Source organism: Taudactylus pleione, unplaced genomic scaffold (genome assembly GCF_031769625.1).
Source record: "Taudactylus pleione unplaced genomic scaffold, aTauple2 ptg000201l, whole genome shotgun sequence".
Taxonomy (NCBI): domain Eukaryota; kingdom Metazoa; phylum Chordata; class Amphibia; order Anura; family Myobatrachidae; genus Taudactylus; species Taudactylus pleione.
Window position 1 is genome coordinate 15,497,262 of NW_028284603.1, and position 25,638 is coordinate 15,522,899.

At 42.6% G+C, this 25,638-nt stretch overlaps 1 protein-coding gene across 1 annotated transcript in view; it reads left to right on the top strand.

Moving 5' to 3' along the window:
- The window catches only part of SRBD1 (S1 RNA binding domain 1), a 266,191-nt gene that overhangs the window by 162,902 nt on the left and 77,651 nt on the right, over positions 1 to 25,638 (top strand). The window contains exon 17 of the mRNA XM_088477514.1: positions 2,894 to 2,976. Coding sequence (XP_088333640.1) covers positions 2,894 to 2,976 — 83 coding nt within the window. The remainder of the gene's footprint in view (positions 1 to 2,893; positions 2,977 to 25,638) is intronic.

Here is a 25,638-nt window from a genome sequence, read left to right on the forward strand (position 1 = left end):
AGGGGAGATATTAGTCCATTTGCAGAAGGTCACTGGAGAAAATGCAGCATGTGGCCTGTATTACAGAGGAGACTAGAATGATAACCCCCCCAGAGAAATGTAAAGCATGTCCCTCCTAAGAAATGGCAGCATGATGTAATGGATTCCTAGCTCTCTGAGCAGAATTACTTTGGAAGAGAAACAACAGTTATTTTGTAATATTTATGTAGAACGGTCTTCACTTGTTTACTAAGCCCAAAGCCCTTCACACAGCCTGAACTTCTTTTGTGTTAAGTACTATCCCTGAGATGTTCAAGCTTTGCAAATTGTAAGGGAAAGATTCCAAAGGAAATATGATTTTAAATTCCTTGTAGTGTTTTGATTGTAAAATGATGTGTAAATTAGGGAATTGTTGGTATAATACTTTGTTTTGATTGACATAAACCATCAAATATTTAAAAGGTTTCAATGTTTTAAATATAACACCTATTCCTCAAGTCTTAACTATCCTTGGTAACAGCATATCTGTCACCAATATTCTTTAGAAAGTAACCCAAGATAGTGAGTTCACTGAGAAGGAGACCTGTAAATTAAATTAGGAGCTAGTGATATCATTATAAAGGATCCCTTCTATTATCTTAGGTGCTACTGACTGACACCACTGAGAAAGCAACCCGTCAGTTTATTTAGTTGTTGGTGACATCTCTGGGAAAGTGGCCCTTCAATTCACTTAGGCGCAAGTGACATAACTGAGAAAAGGGCACATCATTTTCAGTCAGGTGCTAGTGACATCAGCGAGCTATAAAGTAGCTGCTAGTGAGTTGATGAACAGAGTATAGGTCAGTCTACTAGATCATCCCTCCCAACATTTTGAAAAGCAAAATCTGGACAAAATAAGCTGTGCCCACAATCCACCAAGAAACAACTAACTGTAGCTACATGCATGGTCACTTCCAAAAGACCACTCCTTTTAGGTAATCTGTTGCTCATGCGTTAATGTCACCAGGTCTTTGTGAATTGATAGGCTACATCCATTGTATGTTGGTGATAGGTACTCTATATTGGGTGAGCTATACATATGCGTTTGTCAGTTCTGATGGTACAATGACAAGATATACAGAGTGAAGCGATTATTTTGAATGTAGAAACTAATTTTCGGTGCCAGATTAAGAATTTGTCCTTGCTATTCTGCAAATCAATTAAACAGAGCCAGGGTGATTTGGGTCAGAAAGAGGGGGGTATGTTTGTCTCAAAGTTTTTACCATATTGTAATGCCGCTGTTGTTTATTGAATTTGAACATAATATGCAAGGTCATTGAAGGATTGGTGGGACACAATGTCAAGTTAATTGTGCCCTCATTTTTGTATATCCAATTGTTTTTGAAATGTATACAGTTTATTGCAAATTGTTTGGGTTATTAATTGTGAAGCTGCTGAAATATCCAAATGCATAAACTAAAGTTTTATATATGGTCAGATCATTTTGTATGGGCTATTGGGAAGCTGTTAATTATCTCTGAATCTCATTTAGTTTTAAGAGTGTTAATCGTTGTTTAGTGTTTTTATGAGGATACAAGTTGGGTTTATAATTATTATTTATTTTTTTAAAGCCTTTTTAAATATTTGAGCAATTGTGCAAGTATTTGCAATTGAATTTCATATGAACACTGCAGTGTTGTTCCTGTACAGAACTTATTCTATTAGAAAGTGTAATTCAAAAGTGAAGTGTTTAATGTAAACAAATATTACCTAGTCTGGTAAAAAAAAAAAAAAAAAGTACAAGTTGCTTGCACGGTTCCTTCCCCCATGTACACACCCAACACCTCAGCAAGTCTACTCCTAAATTTACTCCCATGCAGACTAATCCACTCTTCAGCCTATCCAAAACTTCCATGTAAGCCCCTGCTTCATCAAACAGCCTAAACTTAACCTTTCAAAAATTTGCTTGTAAGAAATAAAATACATTCACTGTGAGCTAATTTCCTAGGGTGAAAAAAATTATCTGCATGATGTCTTATCAATGTGTTGAATCTGCAAAATGCCATATCCATGCTTTAAATCTTTAGGTAAAAAATATATTTTGGGGTATCTGTGCCACGTAATTGCCATTGCTCCCAACATGCTTGCTGGGAAAAAAAACTTGCAGTCTGGGAGCTTAGGTTTAGCCCGCAGAAGGGGAAAATGCCCCATTTAGTACACCATGAAATGGTTTGTGTATCATTCTGTACGTGTATGGGCATTCCACCCAAAATGAGATACTTCGTTTTGGATATAATTATATGAGATATGTTAAACACCTGAATTTATGGTCCAATGGGCTTTGCAATACCTCTTATGGAATAGTGGCCTAGATACAAATATAGCCTGCTTAGACCTTAGAGGTGTTGTGGTAACCACCGGATGAGGAAGTGCAGTTGCCACCAAAAACTTTTATTTTGTTTTGGTTGAAGTTGTTTAACATTTTAGTAATGTTTAGTGGCATGCTGAGAGCATTTTATCAACAATTGATGATATTTGTTTGATTTATTTATTGTTTTCAAATTGTACTGGTTGTTATGTTTAAAATATCGAGATTTAAAAACAATTTTTACTCTAGAAAGCGTACATATTTTTACATAGTATTCTACATTTACAACAGCTGTATTTAGTGTGCTAAATATAATACACCAATGAAGATATAAATTGCTTCAGGTATGTGGGATTTTTTTTAAACATATTTATAAAGTGACCTTACATTTTTCTATACAATTTTTTAGACAAAAGGGGGTAATTCCCAAATATTTGTCTGCTTTAAATGAACTCCTTCAGTGAAATGACATAAAGTAATATGAACTAGGAAATCACAAACTGCTGTAATTATATGGTACCAACTTTTGCATAAAACCACGTTTGTTTGCCTATTGTTTTTCTTTAGTTTCCATAGCAAGACGTGTACAAGATCCATTAGCTGAGCTTGTGAAAATTGAACCCAAACACATTGGTGTTGGAATGTACCAGGTAAGGCAGTGTTGACTATTTAATCTCAGTAATCCATCATTTTTGGAGTAGCTACTAAAACATTGCTTTTTAATTAATAGAGAAGTGTCGCAAACATAATTCTTGATATTTAGTGTAAGTTATTATACTAACTTGTATTTTAGTGGTTTTACAATTTAGTATTTTGAATTACTACTTCAAATGATATAGAAAAAAAATTACATATTTCTTAATATTTTGTATTTGTGTGTACATTTGTGGAATTATTTTATTTTAAACTCAAATTAGTAACTTGCAATAGAAACATTTTATAACCTTCAAAACAATCTAATTAGATGTTTACAGTAAGGTGATTCTATGAGCTACCATTATCTAAATCTGTTGTGTTTGAATTCTGTAATGTGCTATTTAAAACAAATATCAGCCTGTTTATGGCTAAATATACACAAATAAATGCTCCTTTTTATTCTAGAAATCTTTAAAAGTTTTATGCACAGGTATGTGGAACAATTTTATGTGCCAGTTGCATGAATAATTAGATCTATTGCTTGCAAGTCTTAGAACCATATTTTGTAAGAATTTCTGCAGAGACATTTTATTTTTTAAACCACTAAAAAATATATTAAAAAAATAAACACTTTTATGAATTCTATGGTGGACACTTAAAATACAAAGATGTCGGAAACAAAATTCAGTACAATCCAGAGACCAACTGTCCATTTAATTTACTACAGTCTGTGTAGTTTTGTTGAAAGGATCTGATTTCATTGGAGTGTGGACATATGATATCGTGGTGATGTTCAGTAATGCTAATTGATTAATGACTGGACACTTTTATGTAATCCTGCACAGTTGTTAACATATTTATTATATATATACCGGTCATTTGCAGCATTAAATGGCATACTTGTTCACATGGTTTATTAATTCAGTTAACTTAATATTTAACCTCTCAGGACTTTGCTCTATTTTCAAGAATGCAGGATTTGATTCTACATGTTAGACAAATGTCAGTGTCGGGTATTTTTGCAGATCTGCACATTTCAGTATTCAGGTTCAGTTACCCTAAATGAACATGTAATGCAATAAATTATTATTTATTGCATTATCTATCTATCTATCTATCTATCTATCTATCTATCTATCTATCTCATTATTAACCAGCAATAAGTCTTGCTGGTTAATAATGAGATTCCACAAGAAACGTGTATTTCTCATATACCGCAACAATTATCTTTTCGCATCTTAAAAGGTAGGGTTTTTTTTGTCACCTTGTTTCCTAAATATATAAGTAGCTGCATAAACCCCATGCACGGGTAGTTATTAGTAATTTAGAAAAGCAAAGTTGAGTGTCTGTGAATTATGCAGGGGGGCAATTTATAAAAAAGTGTGAAATTGCCATGACCCATAAAAACTCATTCTTTTTTTTTCTAGTATATGTTAGGGAATTAAACCAAATATCCGTACATCAGAAATAATAAATGTTTCCAGTATCGTTGCTGGTAGGGAGACATTTCATATGTTTCAAGTGATGTTTTAATGTGGTACTTGAAACATCACAAACTAGATCACATAGTTGCAGGAGACTATGAGACTAATCTAACATAACCGATGAATAGTATTTTGTGTAAAAGAAAGTTAAAACATATTCGAGCATTGAAGAGTTACGTACAACAGTTATTGTTTTAGATTTCTGTCTTTGCAACATCCCCTGTTGCAGAAGTAGATTCTGCCGAAACACCTTAGTTGGTGATATTTGGCATCTCGCCCAGAACACTTCACTTTAGTAAAATGTAGGGTGAGGGACACAGCTGCCTTCTAGCAGTGTACTGTGTGGATGTATTGTCTGTTTCCCAAAGGAACATTAGGTTGGAATAATAGTTTGTAGTATTTGCAGATCTCATCGTCTGCGTTAAGGATACAGGACCTCATTCAGAGGCAGTCGTTAGTTGCAAGCGGTCGCACTGAATCAGGGTGGCCGCTTGCATCCTGAACGGCCACCTCCTTGTCGATCGTTAAGCTGTGGGTTACCACCCACAGCTTAACGACCGACCATCGGGGCTTACGACCAGACCCTAAGGTTGGGTCTGGGCACTTGTAAGCCCCAGGGAGCTTTCTGCTCTGATGGAGCAGGAAGCTCCCCACTGACATCACTGATGATGTCAGTGCGGCCGCCAACAAAACGGTAGGCGTCCGTTTTGGAAAACACCCCCCCCCGGCCCGCCTACCAAACGGGGGGCAGCTGTCGATCAACATCGACAGCCGCCCCTTTGGTAGCTAGCTCCGGAGCGACAGAGTTTCTCTGTCGCTCTGGGGCTTGCGCACGCGCAGTGTGGCCGCTGCGCGTGCGCAGGCCTAACCATCGAGTCGGTTACAAGTGCATTGGCGCTCGCGACCGACTCTGAATAAGGTCTATTGTCTCTTGTTCAATGGTTGCAGTAGGATTGGTACTGTTGCCGGTGCAGTTTGAGAGAAGGGGGCCCATGTGCAGTCTCCATGCAACATCCCCCCCTCCTCCCCACTCTGGCAACACTGTAGACTCTGGAAATGCGCCACGTTCTTGGTGACTTCTATACTGAGCATGCGCAAATCTCTTTGAAAGTGTTTTTAACATGCACCATTTTCCGGATGATTTCTGCAGCGCCAGCACGAGATGAGTACAGTGCATCCGGAAAGTATTCACAGCGCTTCACTTTTTCCACATTTTGTAATGTTACAGCCTTATTCCAATATGGAATAAATACATTTTTGTCCTCAAATTTCTACACACAATACCCCATAATGATAACATGTAAAAAGTTTTTTTGAGATTTTTGCAAATTTAATTAAAAAAAAAAAAAACCTAAAAAACCTAAGAAATCACATGTACATAAGTTACTCAATACTTTGTTGATGCACCTTTGGCAGCGATTACAGCCTCAAGTCTTTTTGAATATGATGCCACAAGCTTAGCACACCTATCTTTGGTCAGTTTCGCCCATTCCTCTTTGCAGCACCTCTCAAGCTCCATCAGGTTGGATGGGAAGCGTCGGTGCACAGCCATTTTCAGATCTCTCCAGAGATGTTCAATCGGATTCAAGTCTGGGCTCTGGCTGGGCCACTCAAGGACATTCACAGAGTTGTCCTGAAGCCACTCCTTTGATGTCTTGGCTGTGTGCTTAGGGTCATTGTCCTGCTGAAAAATGAACCGTCACCCTAGTCTGAGGTCAAGAGCACTCTGGAGCAGGTTTTCATCAAGGATGTCTCTGTACATTGCTGCATTTATCTTTCCCTCTATCCTGACTAGTCTCCCAGCTCCTGCCGCTGAAAAACATCCCCACAACATGATTCTGTCACCACCATGCTTCACTGTAGGGATGGTATTGGCCTGGTGATGAGCGGTGCCTGGTTTCCTCCAAACATAACGCCTGACATTGACGCCAAAGAGTTCAATCTTTGTCTCATCAGACCAGATCATTTTGTTTCTCATGGTCATGAGTTTCTTCATGTGTATTTTGGCAAACTCCAGGCAGGCTGCCATGTGCTTTTTACTGAGGAGTGGCTTCCGTCTGGCCACTCTACCATACAGGCCTGATTGGTGGATTGCTGCAGAGATGGTTGTCCATCTGGAAGGTTCTCCTCTTTCCACAGAGGAATGCTGTAGCTCTGTTCGAAAAGAAATCCATCATGAGTATCATGTTAACAGGTGAAGAGACACTGTTAACGCATAAGCCTGTGAACTTATAATGGATTTTATGTGTTAACGCATGTTAACATGTTAATTTAACAGGTGTTAAAAAGGGTCTCGGGTGAAAAGGGCTGGACTTGAATAGCCCTAGGCTACCACCCTTTTTCATCCTCTGTAAATTAACTGGGCTAATTGAATTCGGCCCATAGTATTGTACAGAGTTTCCCAAACTCCACCATTACACTACGGGTTTTAAGGCTATACATGCTTGAGCACAAGGCGACTTAATTAGTGCCTCAGTCAATTTGATTTAACCATCTGGACTTAAACATGTCTATCCTTAAAACCTGGACTGTAATGGTGGAGATTGGGAAACTCTTGTATAGTATATCCACACAAGTAATTTTTTTTATAAATGGAGACATATGGAAACAATAAAAAACAGATTATCTTAGATCTCTTCTGTCATGGAGTAAATGAGGTCAAGCAATATCCAATGCTGTCTTCATAACAATACACGGACGGTCATCGAATTGAAACATAGCCCCAAAGCGTTTCATCCTTGGTCACACAGGCGTAAATAAGACTTCATTAGTGGCCTTATATACATATATACACACCATCTACATAAAAAATATCATACAAACTCGGCACTCACTTGTTTTTCAAACTGCAACTCCTTTGAATACAGGGAATGTTGGTTCCAAAATACTGCAACAATTTGTCAAGCTGACCACCACTTCACGGTCATTCCCACCTGGCCAATCCCTACACTGATTCTCAGATAAATGTAAATAAAAAACAAGTGAGTGCCGAGTTTGTATGATATTTTTTATGTAGATGGTGCGGTCACATACCAAGGGCACCCCAGATGGTTGAGTGCTGTGGATTAAGCCTGTCATTTATTTAAATTTTGCGGTCACACTTGCTAGGGCACCGTTTTTCAAATGTTAGGCAAACTTTTTTTTGTCTATATTTTGTCTCTTTAAGCCAGGACCCATATTCGTGTTTAAAATGTATGCAAGCTTGAGCCCAAGATGGCAGACCAAGATCATTTATCTGAGAATCAGTGTAGGGACTGGCCAGATGGGAATGACCGTGAAGTGGTAGTCAGCTTGACAAATTGTTGCAGTATTTTGGAACCAACATTCCCTGTATTCAAAGGAGTTGCAGTTTGAAAAACAAGTGCATGCCGAGTTTGTATGATATTTTGTATATATATACACTGAACTAAGTATAAAGTTTTTGGGTTCACTTTTACTCTGAGGACCATACCCCTTGAGACTCTTCCAGTGCTGCTGTTTGTAGTCACCTGACACTCTCTTAAATCCTCCCAATCCTATTGTTTTTTTTGTGGTTGAAGGAATAATAGGAAAATATATATAAAGAAAAAAACTGTGCTCTCTCTTATTAATTACTGTAAAAAGATAGACTGGATTATGAATATTATTTCATGAAAAAAAACACCTAAAATCAATATACAATAATATCATGCATAAACCAATATGTAGCCAAGTTTTCAATATAAACATAAATAAACTGAAAAATAAATATATATAAAAACACTGTACAGCAGCTGGCAATTAGCGTTTGTTCAATTGTCCAGTAAAATGCACTAGTGCAAAGTAACCTTTTCCTATTATAGCCGCCTGCAAATAACCAGCAATTTTTGGAATATCACATTAGTTACATTAGGAGTTGCAAATCATTTAAGCCATATATTTACCACCGTGAAGTCCAAAAGCTAGAGGGTTCCTTAGCAGAGTAGAGTCATAGAGCAATATTGGATCCCTTGATTTTGGTGGACTTGCATTATCTGTGATGGTAGGTATGTAGTAAGTAGTGTTTCCCATGTAGTGTCCAATTAAAAGTTCCAGGGCTTGGTCCAGGTATTATAGATGTGGCCTGGGCTTGGCAGATGACAGGAGAATCCATCAAACCCGAATGAGTACTGCTACCTGTAATGTTTGTTGTAGTGGAATAATGATCTGTGGCTGTTTTTCATGGTCTGGCCACCTGTGTTCCACTGAAGGGAAAGTATAATGCTATAACTTACAGTGATATTCTAGAGATTTCTGTGCTTCCAAATTTGTGGCAACTGGGGAAGGTGCTTTCTTGTTTCAGTATGACAATGCCCCCTTGCACAAAATTAGGTCCATCAAAAAATAGTTAAATGAGTTTGGTGTGGAAGAGACTTGATCTCAGTCCAATGGAACACTTTTAAGATTAATTGAAATGGCAGCTGCAAGCCATCAGTGCCTGACCTCACTAATGCTATTGTAGCTGAATTCATCCCTGCAGCCATGTTCCAAAATCTAATGGAAAGTCTATTTATTGGAGACTGCTATAGCACCAAAGGAATGGACCAAGGGCCTGATTCAGTATGGATCGCAACTGCGATTGCAATAGTGATTACGCACATGCAGTGTCACTGCGAAGATATGCTAATTCACTGCGATCGCTATGCCGTCGCAGCACAACATAAGGACGCCCACCTTACCTTACACACATTCGTAATACTTAGCAAGACTGCAAAACCATCGGTAACATCGAGTACCATCGCAGCCGCACACACTTGCACAAGCTCTGACCTTACTCAGGAATTGCTAACCTCGTCGCACGCAGTGAGTACACAAGCTGCATATGGCATGGCAGTGGATAATTTACGCATGCCCCTGTAATGGCGTTCAAACGCTCTGGCACACCTGCATTTCGCCGACCACCCCCCCATCACCACCCCCAAATGGTACTTCCTGTCAATCACTCCGTGATGGGTCTGCGTAGTTACTGCAATCGCAATCCCAATAGCAGTGAAATGTTCTCGCACTGCGATGCATGTGCAGAACGCAACAATCGGCCTATTGCTTGTGTAATCGCAGTTTCGATCCTTGCTGAAACAGGCCCCAAGCCCACAATAATGCTTATGGTTTTAGAATGAGAGCTTTATGAAGCATATATGGGTGTGTTGTTCAGGTATCCACATGTAGATTTGGTCATATAGAATGTATATGGTACTGTGAAGCCATGAGTATATTGATATGTTCGGTTTTCACTTGGTTCTTTTCTCCAAGTTCGGATTAATCTTATTGACTTTCTAAATCACGTGAGAGCTGTATCCAAACACAACCAAGTAAAACAGAACTGCTCATCTCTAAAATGTTTACCTTCCCCTCTTCCTCCCATCTCTTTTTCCCTCTTCTTACCTTGTCTTTCTCTCCCTGTTCATCCCATCTGTCTCCCTTCTCTTCTACCTACTGTATCTCCTTTCTCCCATCTCTTTCCCTCTTATCCATTTTTTCCTCCCATCTCTCTCCCGTCTCCGCCTCTTCCTTACATGGTCTCCCCATCTTTCTCCCCTTTCTCTCTCACCTGTCTTCCACCCATCTTTCTCCCCTTCTTCTCATCTCTAGCTATCCTCCTCTTCCTCCTGCCTTTTGCTTTCTCCTCCTCTTCCTCCCATCTCTAGCTTTCGCCCCCTCTTTCTACCATCTCTCTACCCCTATTCCTACCATGTCCCTCATCCTTTTCCTCCCATCTCTTTCCCTGACTTCCTCCCATCTATCTCCCCTTCTTCCTCCTATCTCTCCCACCCTCTTTTTCCCTTCTCTATCTCCCATTTATCTTTCTCTTCCTTCCTTCCTTGCACTTGGAGGGAAAGGGAAGGAAGAAGAGAGTTAGAGCAATAGCTTAAGAAACAGGGTCGGATTAAGGGTTGTGGCTGCCCTAGGCTAATATACTTATAGCATCTCCCTTCCCTGTGCTTTGAAATACAGAGAGAATCCCAGTGACCACAATACGAGAAAATGAGCAACCTCATGGACATGTTTAATTACCATCACATCATCAACAATTCCATTCATGCTCATTAACCCCAAAATTACTGCCCTTGATCTCATCTAAAAAAAACATTTTCATATTACACCATAAGACCATTTACCTCTTCTCTCTTATAACAGAAGCCAATAATCATAACACACTCATTCTTAACATAAATTTACGTTAATTAAACTTTATCCAGCCCCACTCACATGTTCCCGTTAAGATGTCCAACAGCACAGCTTTTAGTGTTCATTCTAGCACCCTGCACCTGTCACAACCTGTTCAGTTTCTCTTTCCTGTCTAGGGTGTCGCTCTCTGCTCTGGTGTTTCTAGCACACTCAGATAATGCAATAAACTGCTTAGATACAGACCAGTGTGTGCTAGAAAAGTTTTTTTTATGGCCTATGGCGAATCTGTGGCATAATCCAAGTTCCGACACACTCCAGTTCAAACTGATCAGTCTATTGATTAGGCGCTGCTTTGTACAATTTAAAAAGTGTACGTTATCCCCTTGCACCTATGTAGAGCTAGCCTTTACACATACAGGGATATTCAATATGGGAGCGAAAACATAGTTTTTGCATTAATATCGGAGGTATGACGTCATTATCGCAGGTTTGACTTTTACCCCGTATTCAATTTCAAAGACTTATCGCAGTTTTGAAAAGTCTTTGATAAAAAACGGGGATAACTTTTCACCATTGAATAGGTGTCGAAAAAAAGTGCAGAATTGGGGTTTAGGGGTGCAGGCTTAAAAAAAATAGCCTGCACCCCTGGGAATGACATTTAAAAAAGAACTGTGTCAAAAAAAGTTTTTTAAAAAAATATAGGGACACCCCAAAAAATTAATTTAAAAATTGGGGTGAAAAAAAAAAAATGGGAAAAAATTGTTTAAGAATAGGGAAATAGGTTCAGGGCTCTTCTGCAAGTATGCGGCAGGTGTTTTGAAGAATAGAATTATAGCGGCAGGTGCACAAATGCAGAATTTTTAAAAACTTACTTTAGGGACATCAAAATATGCTAGTACCCATTTTCATGTACCCCAAATTTGATGGGACCACTTAAAACAACGAAAAAAATAACCTAAGTGCTCTTCTGCATCACTTCTTCAATGTCGGGAAAAAAACACCTGCTGCGGCTATTTAAATCCCCGACTTTCAATTAAAGGCTAAAATGGGGGTACCCATAGTGATCCCCCATGTTTTTACAACTTTAGGGGGGTCATACAATTTTTTTAAGGAAAGATTCGTCACTTTACGCAAATCCATCTTCGGAGTTTTTCGTTAATTTTATATTGAATACGGGGATAAGCGGGAGCGCGCCCGATACTTTAACGCAGGCAAAAACTCCGATATGAAACGTTAACTTCGACAGTGAAGTTAACGTTTCATATTGAATACCCCTCATAATCAGAATGTGTGAGTATTATTTATACACTATAAATTTTATATACCTGACAGAAACACATTCTAGGCTCAGAAAGTGTTGGCCTACTCTTCTAGATTATATTAAGCAAATGTTTAAAATTCATATTGAACCCCCATCTGACAATTGTATCATCTCAGCTGTGTCTGTTCAACAGACTCTGTTGTGCTTATAAATTTCCACTGTAGCCACTATTAATTCTAGCAAGCAGGGGCTGGCTGGCAACTTTTAGCCTGGGGGGCAAATGCATGCAGGCGGCCCTGGCAGAGGAGTAGCGTGTAGCCAGGGTGTCCGAAGAATATGCGTGCTACGGCGTCCCCCCCCCTCAAGTGTTCCAGGGAGGAGGCGGGTCCATATGGGATTAATGTAAGGTAAAAATAAAGATTAGGGCAGCCCCCTGTCGTAGTGCCCCCAGTAGTAGTAGTCCCCCCCTTTGTAGTGCCCCCATTAGTAGTAGTCCCCCCTTGTAGTGCCCCCAGTAGTAGTAGTGTCCCCCCTGTAGTGCCCCCAGTAGTAGTTCCCCCTTGTAGTGTCCCCAGTAGTAGTAGTCCCCCCCTTGTAGTGTCCCCAGTAGTAGTAGTCCCCAGTAGTAGTAGTCCCTCACCCCCCTTGTAGTGCCCCCATTAATAGTAGTAGTAGTCCCCTTATAGTGCCCGCAGTAGTTGTAGTCCCCCATCCCCCTTGTAATGCCCCCAGTAGTAGTAGTCCCCCCCTTTATAGTGCCCCCAGTAGTGCCAGGACCCCCCCCCCCCCCGGTAGACACACATAATACAATAAACACTTACCTGAATCCCCGCTCCCGCCGCCATCTGCTCCTCCGTCTGTCCTCCCGGGCCGGGCCGCTCTGCATTATGGGAGAGACGTCATATGACATCATGACGTCTCTCCCATTGCCCACTGCGGGAGCCGGAAGATGGAACGACTCCCGCAGTGGGCGCAGCAGCAGCTAATGAGAGTCTGACAGACTCTCATTGGCTGCTGCTTACAACAAACACACAGCTGCCGGAGCCGGCGGCTGTGTGTTTGTCAGTGTAGCGCTGACCGAACTCCGTCCGGTCAGCGCTACACACGCGGTGCAGTCTGTGTCACAGTGACACAGACTGCACCGGCCCGCGGCCCGCATGACGCTGCGCCACTGCTAGCCAGTAAAGTTAAAGCTCATTACTGGTCGTGCAAATAAAAGAAAAAAGAAATTAGCTGATTTCCCCTCGTTTACCAAGTGGGAATGAGTCAATAAACTCTGTAATCATATCTCTACAAGATCATTAGATTCAAGTACCATGTTATGTTCTGTGCTGAACAGAGCATTTGTTAAATGTGCCATATCTCTTGTAACTCCATCCAATCTCATCAGAGAAACCCTGAGAGTTTGCTCTACATGTCTGAGTGACTCACCTCTCTATAGCAGTGACTTATTTGTGTCTATATACAGATCCAGAAGTTCATTTGCATTTTAGATGAGATCAAGGGCAGTAATTTTGGGGTTAATGAGCATGAATGGAATTGTTGATGATGTGATGGTAATTAAACATGTCCATGAGGTTGCTCATTTTCTCGTATTGTGGTCACTGGGATTCTCTCTGTATTTCAAAGCACAGGGAAGGGAGATGCTATAAGTATATTAGCCTAGGGCAGCCACAACCCTTAATCCGACCCTGTTTCTTAAGCTATTGCTCTAACTCTCTTCTTCCTTCCCTTTCCCTCCAAGTTCAATCAAATACTCCAATAGGCTGTGCCATGAATCTCTACATTCATGTGAGTGGAAGCAGTCTTACCTCAGAGTGTAAGGGGATGGGCACCAGGAGGGGGCAGGAGCCATGTATACTACAGCTACAGTGCATGGCCCCTACAAGAAGTGGGATCAGGACCCCAAACAGTTCATATTTTCCAGGTCAACTAGCAGGTGCACAGGTGTATTCATTACTCACTGACACATTTTAAAAGATCCACAGGGGGTGCTAATTATTTCACTTATGATTCTGTGAGGAAACCTAGAAAACATGCACTGTTTAGGTTCCTGAGGACCGAGTTTGAGAACCTGTGCTCTATATGACCGCCTTCCCTCAGTATTACATCTCTGCCTCCCTGCTTGGAATTAAAAAACATAAAAAAGTCAGAAAAAAGTCAGGTGGCCCAGTAAGGTGAACGAGTAATCAGCTTCTATGGTGCCACCAACTCCTGACACCCTAAGCTGCAGCCTGATTAGACTATTGGTTGATCAGTCGCTATTAAGAAAGAATCAGGGTCTAGAGAAGGTTTCTAAAGGATGATTGAGACAAGGGTATTTTTGAAGGAGGAAGGAACTAAGCCAGCATAGAAGGATAGGTTAGGGAGATGAGCGTGGTAGGCAAACAGCAGATGAGTAAGAAAGCAGAAGATGGAAGGAAATGATATTGAGGTGGCTGATGGTAAGGGGATGCTGACTTTATATAATTGTTTAGCATGGGGTTGGGTGGATCTGTGGGAGGAAAGCATGAATTTGAAGTGAAGGGAGTCTGTGAGTGCATTACTTCCTCCAGTATCGTTCAGCTGTGCAGACACAATTCTGGAGGTAGCGAGTGAGTTTAAAAACCAGTGCTAGAGTTTAAAGCTATGTAGTCTGAGGGTGACAGCTGGAGCGGAAGACTGAATAGCAGATGTGAGGTTGAAATTATAAAGTGACAGCTTGTTCAGGAGAAAAGGGTGTCTAGGGAGGATGATATAAAGACAGTTTCAAGGTTGCACTCGTTGAGTGTTACCTTGTGGGAGGGAGTAATGACAGAGGGAAAGGCCAATGGAGAGAAAATGGTAGTAGGAATGAGGGGATGGGAAATTAGTAGTGTCAGAGGGCCTGATTCAGTTTTGATCGCAACAGCGATTACACATGTAGTGCATGTGCGTGAGCCGGCCACTGCGATCGTTCACAGTGGTGAGAGAAAACCAAATCCAGAAAGTGACCACTCTGAAGGAGCTCAACCGCCCCCACAGCCTGCAGTCTTTACTCTAAATATCACCGGAGCCTCATTGGACATTGTGGTCAGCCAGGAGCCGTCAATAACGCTACCTACATACTGCATACCGCTGCCTCTCACTCCAGGCCCAGCCGCTGATCAGATGCCGGACCACAGTGTCTCCTTCCACCACGCAGGAGTCTCTGTGCTGCAGGGATGGCTGGTCCATTACCCTGCTTGCTGATTCAGACAGGCGGTGTCTTCTTCAGCCCTAGTCACAGCGATCACTGGGGAGTTCAAACTGCCGGAACATGCTGCAGATATCAGATGTCAGCCCTAATCCCAGATGAACGTCTGGCAGACATTTTGTAGTGCAGGAGCTCCCAACGTTTTCCACCTGGGTTGACCAAGTAACACATTCAGAAAACTTACTGTTCTGCTTTATAATCTCTCTAAGCAGCTTTTATATTTTTTTGCTTTTTAAGTGACTTTAGGTAATGCGGGCTTTCCCACCTGCTCTACAACACTTTTCCATGGAAGACTGATTTTTTTCTGTTATCTGTACATTTTTCCTCTGACTCTCATTTTACTAGTGTATTTGTCCATCTTGCTATATTGGGGACTTATTTTTCTCCGTTACCTACACCTTAAGAGGGTTATGGATACATTCATTATGCCACCTAAACCGAGCAAGATCCCAGCATCCTAAAACTGGCAAGAAAGAAGATCCCCCCCCTGCATGCTGAAACATTGGCTGTCATCCTCCGCTGTCTCCAATAGTGCAGCTTTGCCCTCTCCACCTATATCTCAATCATGCACTATGTCTCCTGTTTTCCTGTTAACATATGCTGACATGGTCCAAGAGGGGGTTTCAAGTCTCACACCCCAAGAGGGGTTTCCCAGAATTATGCCTCAGGAGGAAGCTTTGAGTAGCCTACCTGTTCCTGATGGGAATTTTCATTTGTCCACTTTTGAATACGCTTCACAAGCTTCAATTTATCAGAAGATCACTCCTAAAGTTTCTTGTATTAAGCAAATTCCTCAGGGAGCAGATAATTGCATGGAAGGTTTAACCTTTGTAATCACAGGAGTCTTGCAATCTATTAAGAATGATGAAGCCAAGTTATTAATAGAGAGCTATGGGGGCAAAGTTACAGGAAATATTGCAGAAAGACCAACTACCTTAACATGGGTCGCGATAGTGCAGAATCCAAGCGAGTGAAAGCAGTGAATCTTGGAGTCAAGCTTATTGATGTGGACGGCTTGTTTAAATTAATTGACACCTCATCTGACAAGGAGTCATCTTCTGAGCATAGCATCTTGATGAACAACTGTTTGTGTAACATTAATTCTACCCTGTCGTTGGATTCTAACAATTCTCTAACGCAGGACTCGCCTGATACTTTGTCGTCCATAATTTTGGATGGAGAAGTGACCCAGTACACCGCATTACTTAAGCTATATGAAGCCCTAATGAGAGCCGATCCGTCTTGTGGTATTACTTCCACCAATCTTGTCAAGTTCCTTATCTTGAACTTTGGAGGAAAAGCTTTGGAGTGGGCTAACCCACTCATTGAGTCCAAGGATCCTATCCTACTAGATGTGATGCCCTTCAGTGCAGCTCTGATTAAAGATTTTCATGATAGTTCTATTCCTGCTCGTGAGCATAATCTACTTCTCAGGATTCTTTGAACACTCCTGTATACATTCTTTTTGATGGAGACATGGACTCAATATTATGCACTACTTGAACAATATATGGCCTTAATGGGAGCGAATCCTTCATGCGGTATTACAACCTCCAACCTTGTTAAATTCCTCCTTCTTAACTTCAGAGAAAAAGCGTTAGAGTGGGTTAATCCACTCATAGAGTCCAAAAACCCTATACTTTTAAATCTGAGGGCTTTCAGTATGGTTCTCTCTAAAGAATTTTCTCCCTCATGTCTGCCTTCTGGTATCTCCTCTGACGAAATTTCTAGTGCAAGTTTTCCACCCTCAGAACTCGGATACACCACTCCCTTCTCAAGATTGTACAGTATAGGATCAATCAGTCTGAAAGAAGAAGGCTCGAAGGAATATTAAGAATCAACAATCTGACACTATCAGGGTTGGTTATGCTGCCCTCTGTTCATCTCCAGAGTCCTCCATGATTTCTAGTCATTTCAATTCTTCCATTCTTCCATTAGATACGGACTTGGAGTCAGAATTCGACCCTACACAAGGCAATGTCCCGTTTCCTAAGGATCCTTTGTTTTCTGAGCCTATTCTTCCGAGCCATATATTCCCCAAGGAGTTGCCTATGAGAACGAAGACTGTTCAGAAGAAAAATCCACCCTTTCATACTAGATATCAACTGAAGATTGGTAAATCTACAAGTTCCTCATACTGAGGGTCTGAACATTTTTATTTTTTTTCAGTTTTTCTGGTGTCTCAAGTTTCGATTTCTTGACATTTTTCTGAAGACTGATAAATCTACAAGTTCCTCATACTGAGTCTGAACATTTTTTTTTTCAGTTTTTCTGATGCCTCAAGTTTCAAGTTCTTGAATTTTTTCTAGTGCATTCCTAGGTGTCCGGAGTGCACCCTGAAAGGGGGGTGTGTGGCCTGGGATAGGCCGCGACTCCACCTCCACGCCGGCATCCTTGGGCTTAGGCGTTCAGTCGCTGACAGTGGAGGTGAGTGGTGACTGAGTATTCTCCCCGGGGTCTGCTAGGGCTTCCGTGCATGCATCCTGGTTCCTGTGATAGTGGGCATGGGCGCAGCCATGTTGGTCCATATCACCTGACTAGTCTATCCCAATGGTAGTCCTGCAGTCACTCAACTGATCTTCTGATCAACTGCCTAGGGCTATTTAGGTTTGACTCCAGGAAAAGGAAGTTGCCTGATCAACGTCATCTCCTCATTTACTTCAAGTCTTCAGGGTTCCAGAGACTGAGTACTACTACTTCACTCCAGGCATCCTATTGTTTTCAACTTTCAGTGTTTTTCAGCGATTCTCTCTTCAGAGTGTAGTTCAGCTATTCATGCTGATTCCCTGAGTTATAAGTATGTTCTCTCATGCTGAATTCAGGTGTGCTATCCAGCGCTCTCCCTGTGTTACATGTTTCAGCTGTTAAGCTGATTACCAGTATTCTGAGTTTCCCTTCTCATGCTGATTTTCCTGAGTTACATGTTCACCTCTCACATAGTTACAGAGCAAGCCTGCGATTGGGTCTCTATCAACTCTCAGTACACTCCTGTATCTACATTCCCTGTGTTCCTTACAGCAAGTCAGTCTCAGGATCTCCTGTGTCTCCCAGAGCAAGCCTGCGTCTGGTTCATTTTCAGCGTTTCCAGTACCACTCCATTTCCAGTGTTTCCCAGTGCCCATTCCATTTCTACTAATCCCCAGTTAGTCTCATTGCTAGTAATCTCCAGTGCACAGCTTCCAGTAACTTCCAGTGTTATTACATTTTGAAAAAATTCTAAGAGCTATTTTCTAGTATTATATTCCTGTCTTCTGCCACTCCCAGGGGGCCGCAACCTGCTCACTTGTGCGGCGACACCCAAATCCGAATAGGAGGGGTCACTGGTGAAGACCACCAAGTGGGTTAGACTCCGCGCCTCTGGGCAGGTCTAGCCAAACCTGGGTTTGGCCGCAATAAGAAGACCTTTTCACTGTCACCCCCATCTGTTGCTGTCCCTAGTGCCCGGTTGTGACACCTACATACTGTACAACACTGGATGTCTCTCCCTTTATTTTTAGCCGTCATCAAATTGTATTGTTCCCTAAAACTAGCTTATCCTCTCCAGGTGCTTCCTTGCTTTTTATCTAAATCAGATACTACGGAATGTACTAAATCTTTCCAATAATTTATATGGAATCGCAGGAAACCATGGATAACTAGGAACAGATTAATTCAACCCATGAATAGAGTTGGCCTAGGTCTACCTGACATAACTACATTCTCTCAAGCAGCAGCTTTTCCATATATATTTCTGATTGGTGTTTGGGTTATGCTCATTTTACTAATCCACTTTTGGAGGAAGCCTTGTTCTCTCCCTACTCCCCTGTAGCCCTCTTACATATATCTCGCTCTAAACTTCCCAACATATTGGTAAATAATCTTTCATTTAGAGACACCTATGCGGCTTGGCTCATAATACATAAACATTTGGGTTCTAATCCTTACTTTACCAAGTACTTACTGTTGTGGGGCAATTTTTGCCATATCTCAGCATATTTCATTACACTTCATGGAGAAAAAGATGAATTGCAGCAATCCGTGACATATTTGATCCTGGGGGATGAATTTACTCCTTTCAGGAACTTGCAAATCTGTTCACTATTCCCAACTGCAGGCTAGACATTATGCATTTAGTAAGTTACCCCACAACACCTTCTGCCTTTCTCTGACTTGGTTTCCCATTTGTTTTCTTTTAACTCTCTGTAATTCTCGTAAATTTAAATTATAATTTGTGTACTATGATTTGTTACCAACTAATTTTGAGAAGTTGTGGTCTCGGGTGTGGACAGCTTAGTCTCAAGACTTCCTGGATTTCTATTCCTCAGATCGCATTTTGTCATTGATTCCATCCACTATGCATTATGTAGGCTCTGCTAACCTACAGGAAATCCACATCACATTCCTTAAAAGGGCTTAGATTTTACGGGCGAGATGTAATCGCACACATTTTCAGAACTCTCCCTATGTAATAGGGTGTGAGAACATGCAAACTCACATGTTTCTCACTCCTCCGCAACTCGCAACGGCAAAACACGAATCCAGATGTTTTGCCATTGTAAGCTTAGAACTCTTGGGAGGTTTTTTCGTTCGCAAACTTTGACTCATGGATGCCCACACTTATTTCTTCCACACATGCCCCCTTTCTTTCAGTATTCATTATGCTGGATAGGGAAGTTATGTTGAGGAAATGGTTCTCTCCAAACTCTCCTTCATTGGAAATGGTTTAAGCCGATCTACTTTTCATACTATACTTTAACAGACGTACAGCAATGCTCGATATTGAAATGGGCATAGTCAGATTAAAAAAACTGGCACCACAACCACATCTGCACAAATCATGAAAGTCTTTGAAAACACCATATGGTCCTTATTATGTAATCTTACTTAAGATGTTTCTCTACTTCTTACACTTTTGTATGCTTCAGGTCAGGACTTGACAAATACTGGGGGCCAGGTTGCCATGGCGACCAGATTTTGCTCCCTGGCAACAAGATTATTTGGGTTGGGAGGAAGCAGATCCTTGTCAGCCCCAGCGGAGATTCGTGGGCGTGACTGTAATGTGGAGGACAGACACGTGCAGAGTGCATGCACCAATTCTGCTGAGCTGACTCTTCCTTCTCCAAACTCCGGCTGTATAGTTCTCGCCGGTAAAAGGATCTATTTGTGGTCAGGTAAGGGGGTTTCAGAAGGGGTGGCGTAGCCTAGCAGAGACATGGACGCTCAGGGGGGCTTAGCTGAGGAGTGGCTGCAGGGAGTTGTTTGAAACCGCATCTCCTTTCCACAACATGGTGCTGCTGACGATGATCACCCAGGTGGCGGACGGGCTGCTTTTTAGCGGCCTCAGTGTAGGAGGATAAGCAAGTAGGTGATGGTTACAGAGGGAGGACGTGGAGACGTGTTACATGGATGGGAATGTATGTATCTGTCCAGTGTAAGTTGGGATCCGCCTGACATGTCTTTGGCAGTTGCAAGTTTTGCAGGAGCACGTGTGTCTGATGGTAGAGGTAGCCGAGCAGTGGTGTGTGGCTTCGGGGGGTAGGGGTGATTTGCCAGAGGCAGCAGAGCAGTACACCACTGCGGGGGGTGGTTTGTTTGGGTGTAGTAGAGCAGCGGTGTGACTGGGGGGGTGGTGTGCCTGGGGGTAGCTGAGCTGTGGTATGGCAGTGGGGAGTGGTTTGTCCAGGTGTATTTCTGACACCATTTTTTTTAAAGTAATGTAGTCCATTATAAGATTTGGGGGGGGGGGGGCTGTGCAGGGTAGTGGGCGTGGCTAGGTGAGGGCCGGACCATAGTGTGTGTACTGTAGCTGCAGCAGCTGAGTAGCACACAAAGAGAAGCGCTGCTTACTCCACTGTCATTTCATTAATAAGACTCCTGCACCTTTCTCCAGGGTCATATACTTTTGTCCAAATGCTATTTTTTTATTATGATGTGTGCATTTGGGTCCTACTGTGGCATAATAAGAATTGTGGTTCTACTGTGTTGCATAATGTGCATTTGGGCCCCACTGAATAGCCTATTTTGAATTGGGGGCAGGTATGGGCACGGGGCAGAATCTGATGACCATTGAAGAGGCATGTGTGGTGGTAACGGATGATGGTCTGGCTCCTAAACTTTTAAGCTGGCTCCTAGATTTTTAAAAAAAATTGTCGAGCCCTGCTTTAGGTAGCATATAAAACTTATCTTTTTAGTTGCTGAACGATGTGGTTATCTTCCCCTCCTCTCCAACCACCCGCTCCTGATCCTACACTTGTCTCCTTTTCACCATATATATATATATATATATATATATATATATTAGGGATGAGCGGGTTCGGTTCCCTGAGAACCGAACCCACCCGAACTTCGGGGATCCGGGGCGATCCGAGCCCAAGCTCGGATCTCCCTGTCTGCCCCGGATCCCTCTCCCGAGGCAAAACCTCGAGATCTGCTGTCGGATCTCGAGGTTTTGCCTCGAGCGGCCATTTAAAAAAAAATGCCTTTGCCTTTAATGGGCAAAGTGCTGATTGGCTGACAGAGCCGTCTGTCACGGCTCTCAGCCAATCAGCATTATGGTGCTCATTTGCATGTAGCACGGACTCGTGAGATCCGTGCTACATGCATCTGTGTGATTGACAGTGACACAGAGCACAGATGGGTCAGTGAGACCCGTCTGTGCTGCTGTGTATTTCAATGACACAGATGCACGCACGGACCAGGAGATCCGTGCTACTTGCATCTGTGTCATTGACACAGAGCACTAACGGGTCCGTGAGACCCGTCTGTGCTGCTGTGGTAAATAAAAAAAAAAAAACCTGTGTAAAAAGAGAAAAAAATGGCGTCCTCCCCCCCAAAAAAAGAGCAACCAGCCCCGGGCATTAGTGACCCAGTGCTGGGTGTGCTTAAATACAGGGGACAAACGACATAGGGGTCCCCTGTACTTAAACACAACCAGCACCGGGCTAGTCAGAACCAGAGCTGGTTGCCAAAATACGGGGGACAAACGACGTAGGGGTCCCCCGTATTCTGCGCAACCAGCTCTGGGCTCTGATCCGGTCCTGGTTCTGGAAATACAGGGGAAAAAAATGAGTAGGGTTCCCCTGTATGTTCCAGAACCAGCACTGGACTTTTTCTAGCGGGGGGCTGATGCCACAGCCAGGGGAGCCCTTTCACCGGGCCCCCCAGCCGCAGCATCAGCCCTGACCGCTAGTCAGCCCAGGCCGGGGATCCCTGGAGAGCTGGGGACCCCCCCAATAAAGGGGTCACCCTCTCCAGGGCACCCCAGGCCCAGGCTGATAGCCCGGGGCTATCCCCGCCACCCCTGGTGGCGGTGGGTGGCGGGTTGATTGTGTGGTGTGGTGTAAATAAAGAATATCAAACATTGTCTTTACAAGTAGAACTGCAAGTCCCAGCAAGCCTGCCCCGCATGCTGGTACTTGGAGAACCACAAGTACCAGCATGCAGGGCATTAAGGGCCCACTAGTACCTGTAGTTCACCTGTAAAAAAATGTTTAAAAAAAACACAGGACACACACACCGTGACAGTATAAGTTTATTAAACATACATACACACACACACATGTACACATACTCACCTATGTAACCCTGTAGCATCGGTCCACTTGTCCGGTAAAGTATCCATAGGGGACCTGTGAAAAAAAACATACTCACCATCTCCTATGCGAGGTTCTGTCCTCTTCGTTCCAAAGTAGGCATCCCCGGACTTGGCAAAAAAAAAAAACGAAAACGCGATCCACGAACTTAGTACCGTTCTATAGAACGGTACTTCCCGAATGAGAGCTTAGCGGCGGGGTATCACCATGGAAACCCCGCTGCTAAGCGTTCATTGGCTGAGAGAGGCCATCTCCCGTCTCTCTCAGCCAATGAACGGCTCCCTCCATTGTAGTCAATGCTGGGAGCCGCAAGGTTATTAAAGTTTACCCTGCGGTTCCCACCATTGACTACAATGGAGGGAGCCGTTCATTGGCTGAGAGACGGGAGATGACCTCTCTCAGCCAATGAACGCTTAGCAGCGGGGTTTCCATGGTGATACCCCGCCGCTAAGCTCTCATTCGGGAAGTACCGTTCTATAGAACGGTACTAAGTTCGTGGATCGCGTTTTCGTTTTTTTTTTTTTGCCAAGTCCGGGGATGCCTACTTTGGAACGAAGAGGACAGAACCTCGCATAGGAGATGGTGAGTATGTTTTTTTTCACAGGTCCCCTAGGGATACTTTACCGGACAAGTGGACCGATGCTACAGGGTTACATAGGTGAGTATGTGTACATGTGTGTGTGTGTATGTATGTTTAATAAACTTATACTGTCACGGTGTGTGTGTCCTGTGTTTTTTTAAACATTTTTTTTACAGGTGAACTACAGGTACTAGTGGGCCCTTAATGCCCTGCATGCTGGTACTTGTGGTTCTCCAAGTACCAGCATGCGGGGCAGGCTAGCTGGGACTTGCAGTTCTACTTGTAAAGACAATGTTTGATATTCTTTATTTACACCACACCACACAATCAACCCGCCACCCACCGCCACCAGGGGTGGCGGGGATAGCCCCGGGCTATCAGCCTGGGCCTGGGGTGCCCTGGAGAGGGTGACCCCTTTATTGGGGGGGTCCCCAGCTCTCCAGGGATCCCCGGCCTGGGCTGACTAGCGGTCAGGGTTGATGCTGCGGCTGGGGGGCCCGGTGAAAGGGCTCCCCTGGCTGTGGCATCAGCCCCCCGCTAGAAAAAGTCCAGTGCTGGTTCTGGAACATACAGGGGAACCCTACTCATTTTTTGTCCCCTATATTTCCAGAACCAGGACCGGATCAGAGCCCAGAGCTGGTTGCGCAGAATACAGGGGACCCCTACGTCGTTTGTCCCCCGTATTTTGGCAACCAGCGCTGGTTCTGACTAGCCCGGTGCTGGTTGTGCTTAAGTACAGGGGACCCCTACGTCGTTTGTCCCCTGTATTTAAGCACACCCAGCACTGGGTTACTAATGCCCGGGGCTGGTTGCTCTTTTTTGGGGGGGTGCACGCCATTTTTTTCTTTTTTTACACAGGTTTTTTTTTTTTTTTTTACCACAGCAGCACAGACGGGTCTCACGGACCTGTCATTGCTCTGTGCCAATCACACAGATGCATGTAGCACGGATCTCCCGGGTTCGTGCTACATGCAAATGGGCACCATAACGCTGATTGGCTTCCTGTCTGCCACTGCAGTGCCACTCCTAGATGGGCCACGTGTTTGTGCCGCCCCCTTGTGTCGCTTAGCATAGTCATCCAGCTTCCTCGGTACAACCTTTTGGCCTAAAAACAATATTGTGAGGTGTGAGGTGTTCAGAATAGAGTGGAAATGAGTGGAAATTAATGTTATTGGGGTTATTAATAGCGTAGGAACAAAAAAAGGCCCATTTATGTGATTTTAGCGGGTTTTTTTTATTTTTTAAGAAAAAATCCAGATCCAAAACACAAAACCCAGAACCCAAAACACGGAAGGGTGGTTTTGGCAAAACCAATCCAGATCCAAAACACGAAGAAAGATCCAGATCCAAAACCAAAACACAAAACACGAAAAGTGTCCGGTGCACACCCCTAATATATATATATATATATATATATATATGTCTTTTCTATTTTTTCTTTTCTTCTCTCTGCTATTCTTCTTCCCATTCTAACTATAACATTTTTTTTTCTATAATTGTTAAAATTGCGGATTTATTTCAACCGTTGCTTCTGTGTATTGCTAATCTAATTTAGACTACTGTTTATTTCTGTCTCCCAGTTTATTATGCTCTATTTTGATGCATGTTCCTACAGATGATGACTAATCCTATGCAACTTTATTTCATCTGGAATTCATGCTTCCTTGTATCTGTAACCACCGATGTTTATACTTTACATCAGTATGTCACTTTTGTTTGCATTTACATTCTTTACTATGAATAAAAAAAAGAAAAGAGGAGGAAGATAGAGACCTGCATAGAAGCACCAGCATCCATGGGTTTGTCAACTGACACCCAGGATGAGAAAGGGAATGTCAGGGTAGTGGGGTTGCGAAGTTCTCAAGAAAGTGAGGTACCATGGAGATGACACCATGACATGAATGTATATGTGTATATATATATATATATATATATATATATACACACACACACACACACACACGCGATAGCTTTATGTATATTGCATTATGATCCTCTGGGTACTTATTATACATTGTATTTTTTGCTTGGAATGTATAACCTTTTTTTTTTCATCTGTGCCTCCTGCTTTAGTTATATAACATCATTATTTTCTTTTTGCCTTGTTGATGGTGGTAATGTCTGTTCCACAAAGTTGAAAAAAGTCCAAACCAAATATCTTGCCAGAATCTGAAGCTCTGCTGTGTCTCCTTTCAAACCCAGGAAATGGACTGTATATTATATTACAGTCTGTATATTCTATAAGCACCTACTATACGTATGTAATGCTTTCCTTGCAGTAACTGGAAGCTTGACAGATGTGTAAAATAACTAGAAGAGATGAGTTTTGTCCATTAGGGCTCATTTCAGTTGTGACTCTGATATTTTGGAACCACACATGATTAATGTAGGTCCTACTCTATGATGATTATTCCTTTTTTACTCAAATCACTAATGTAAATCA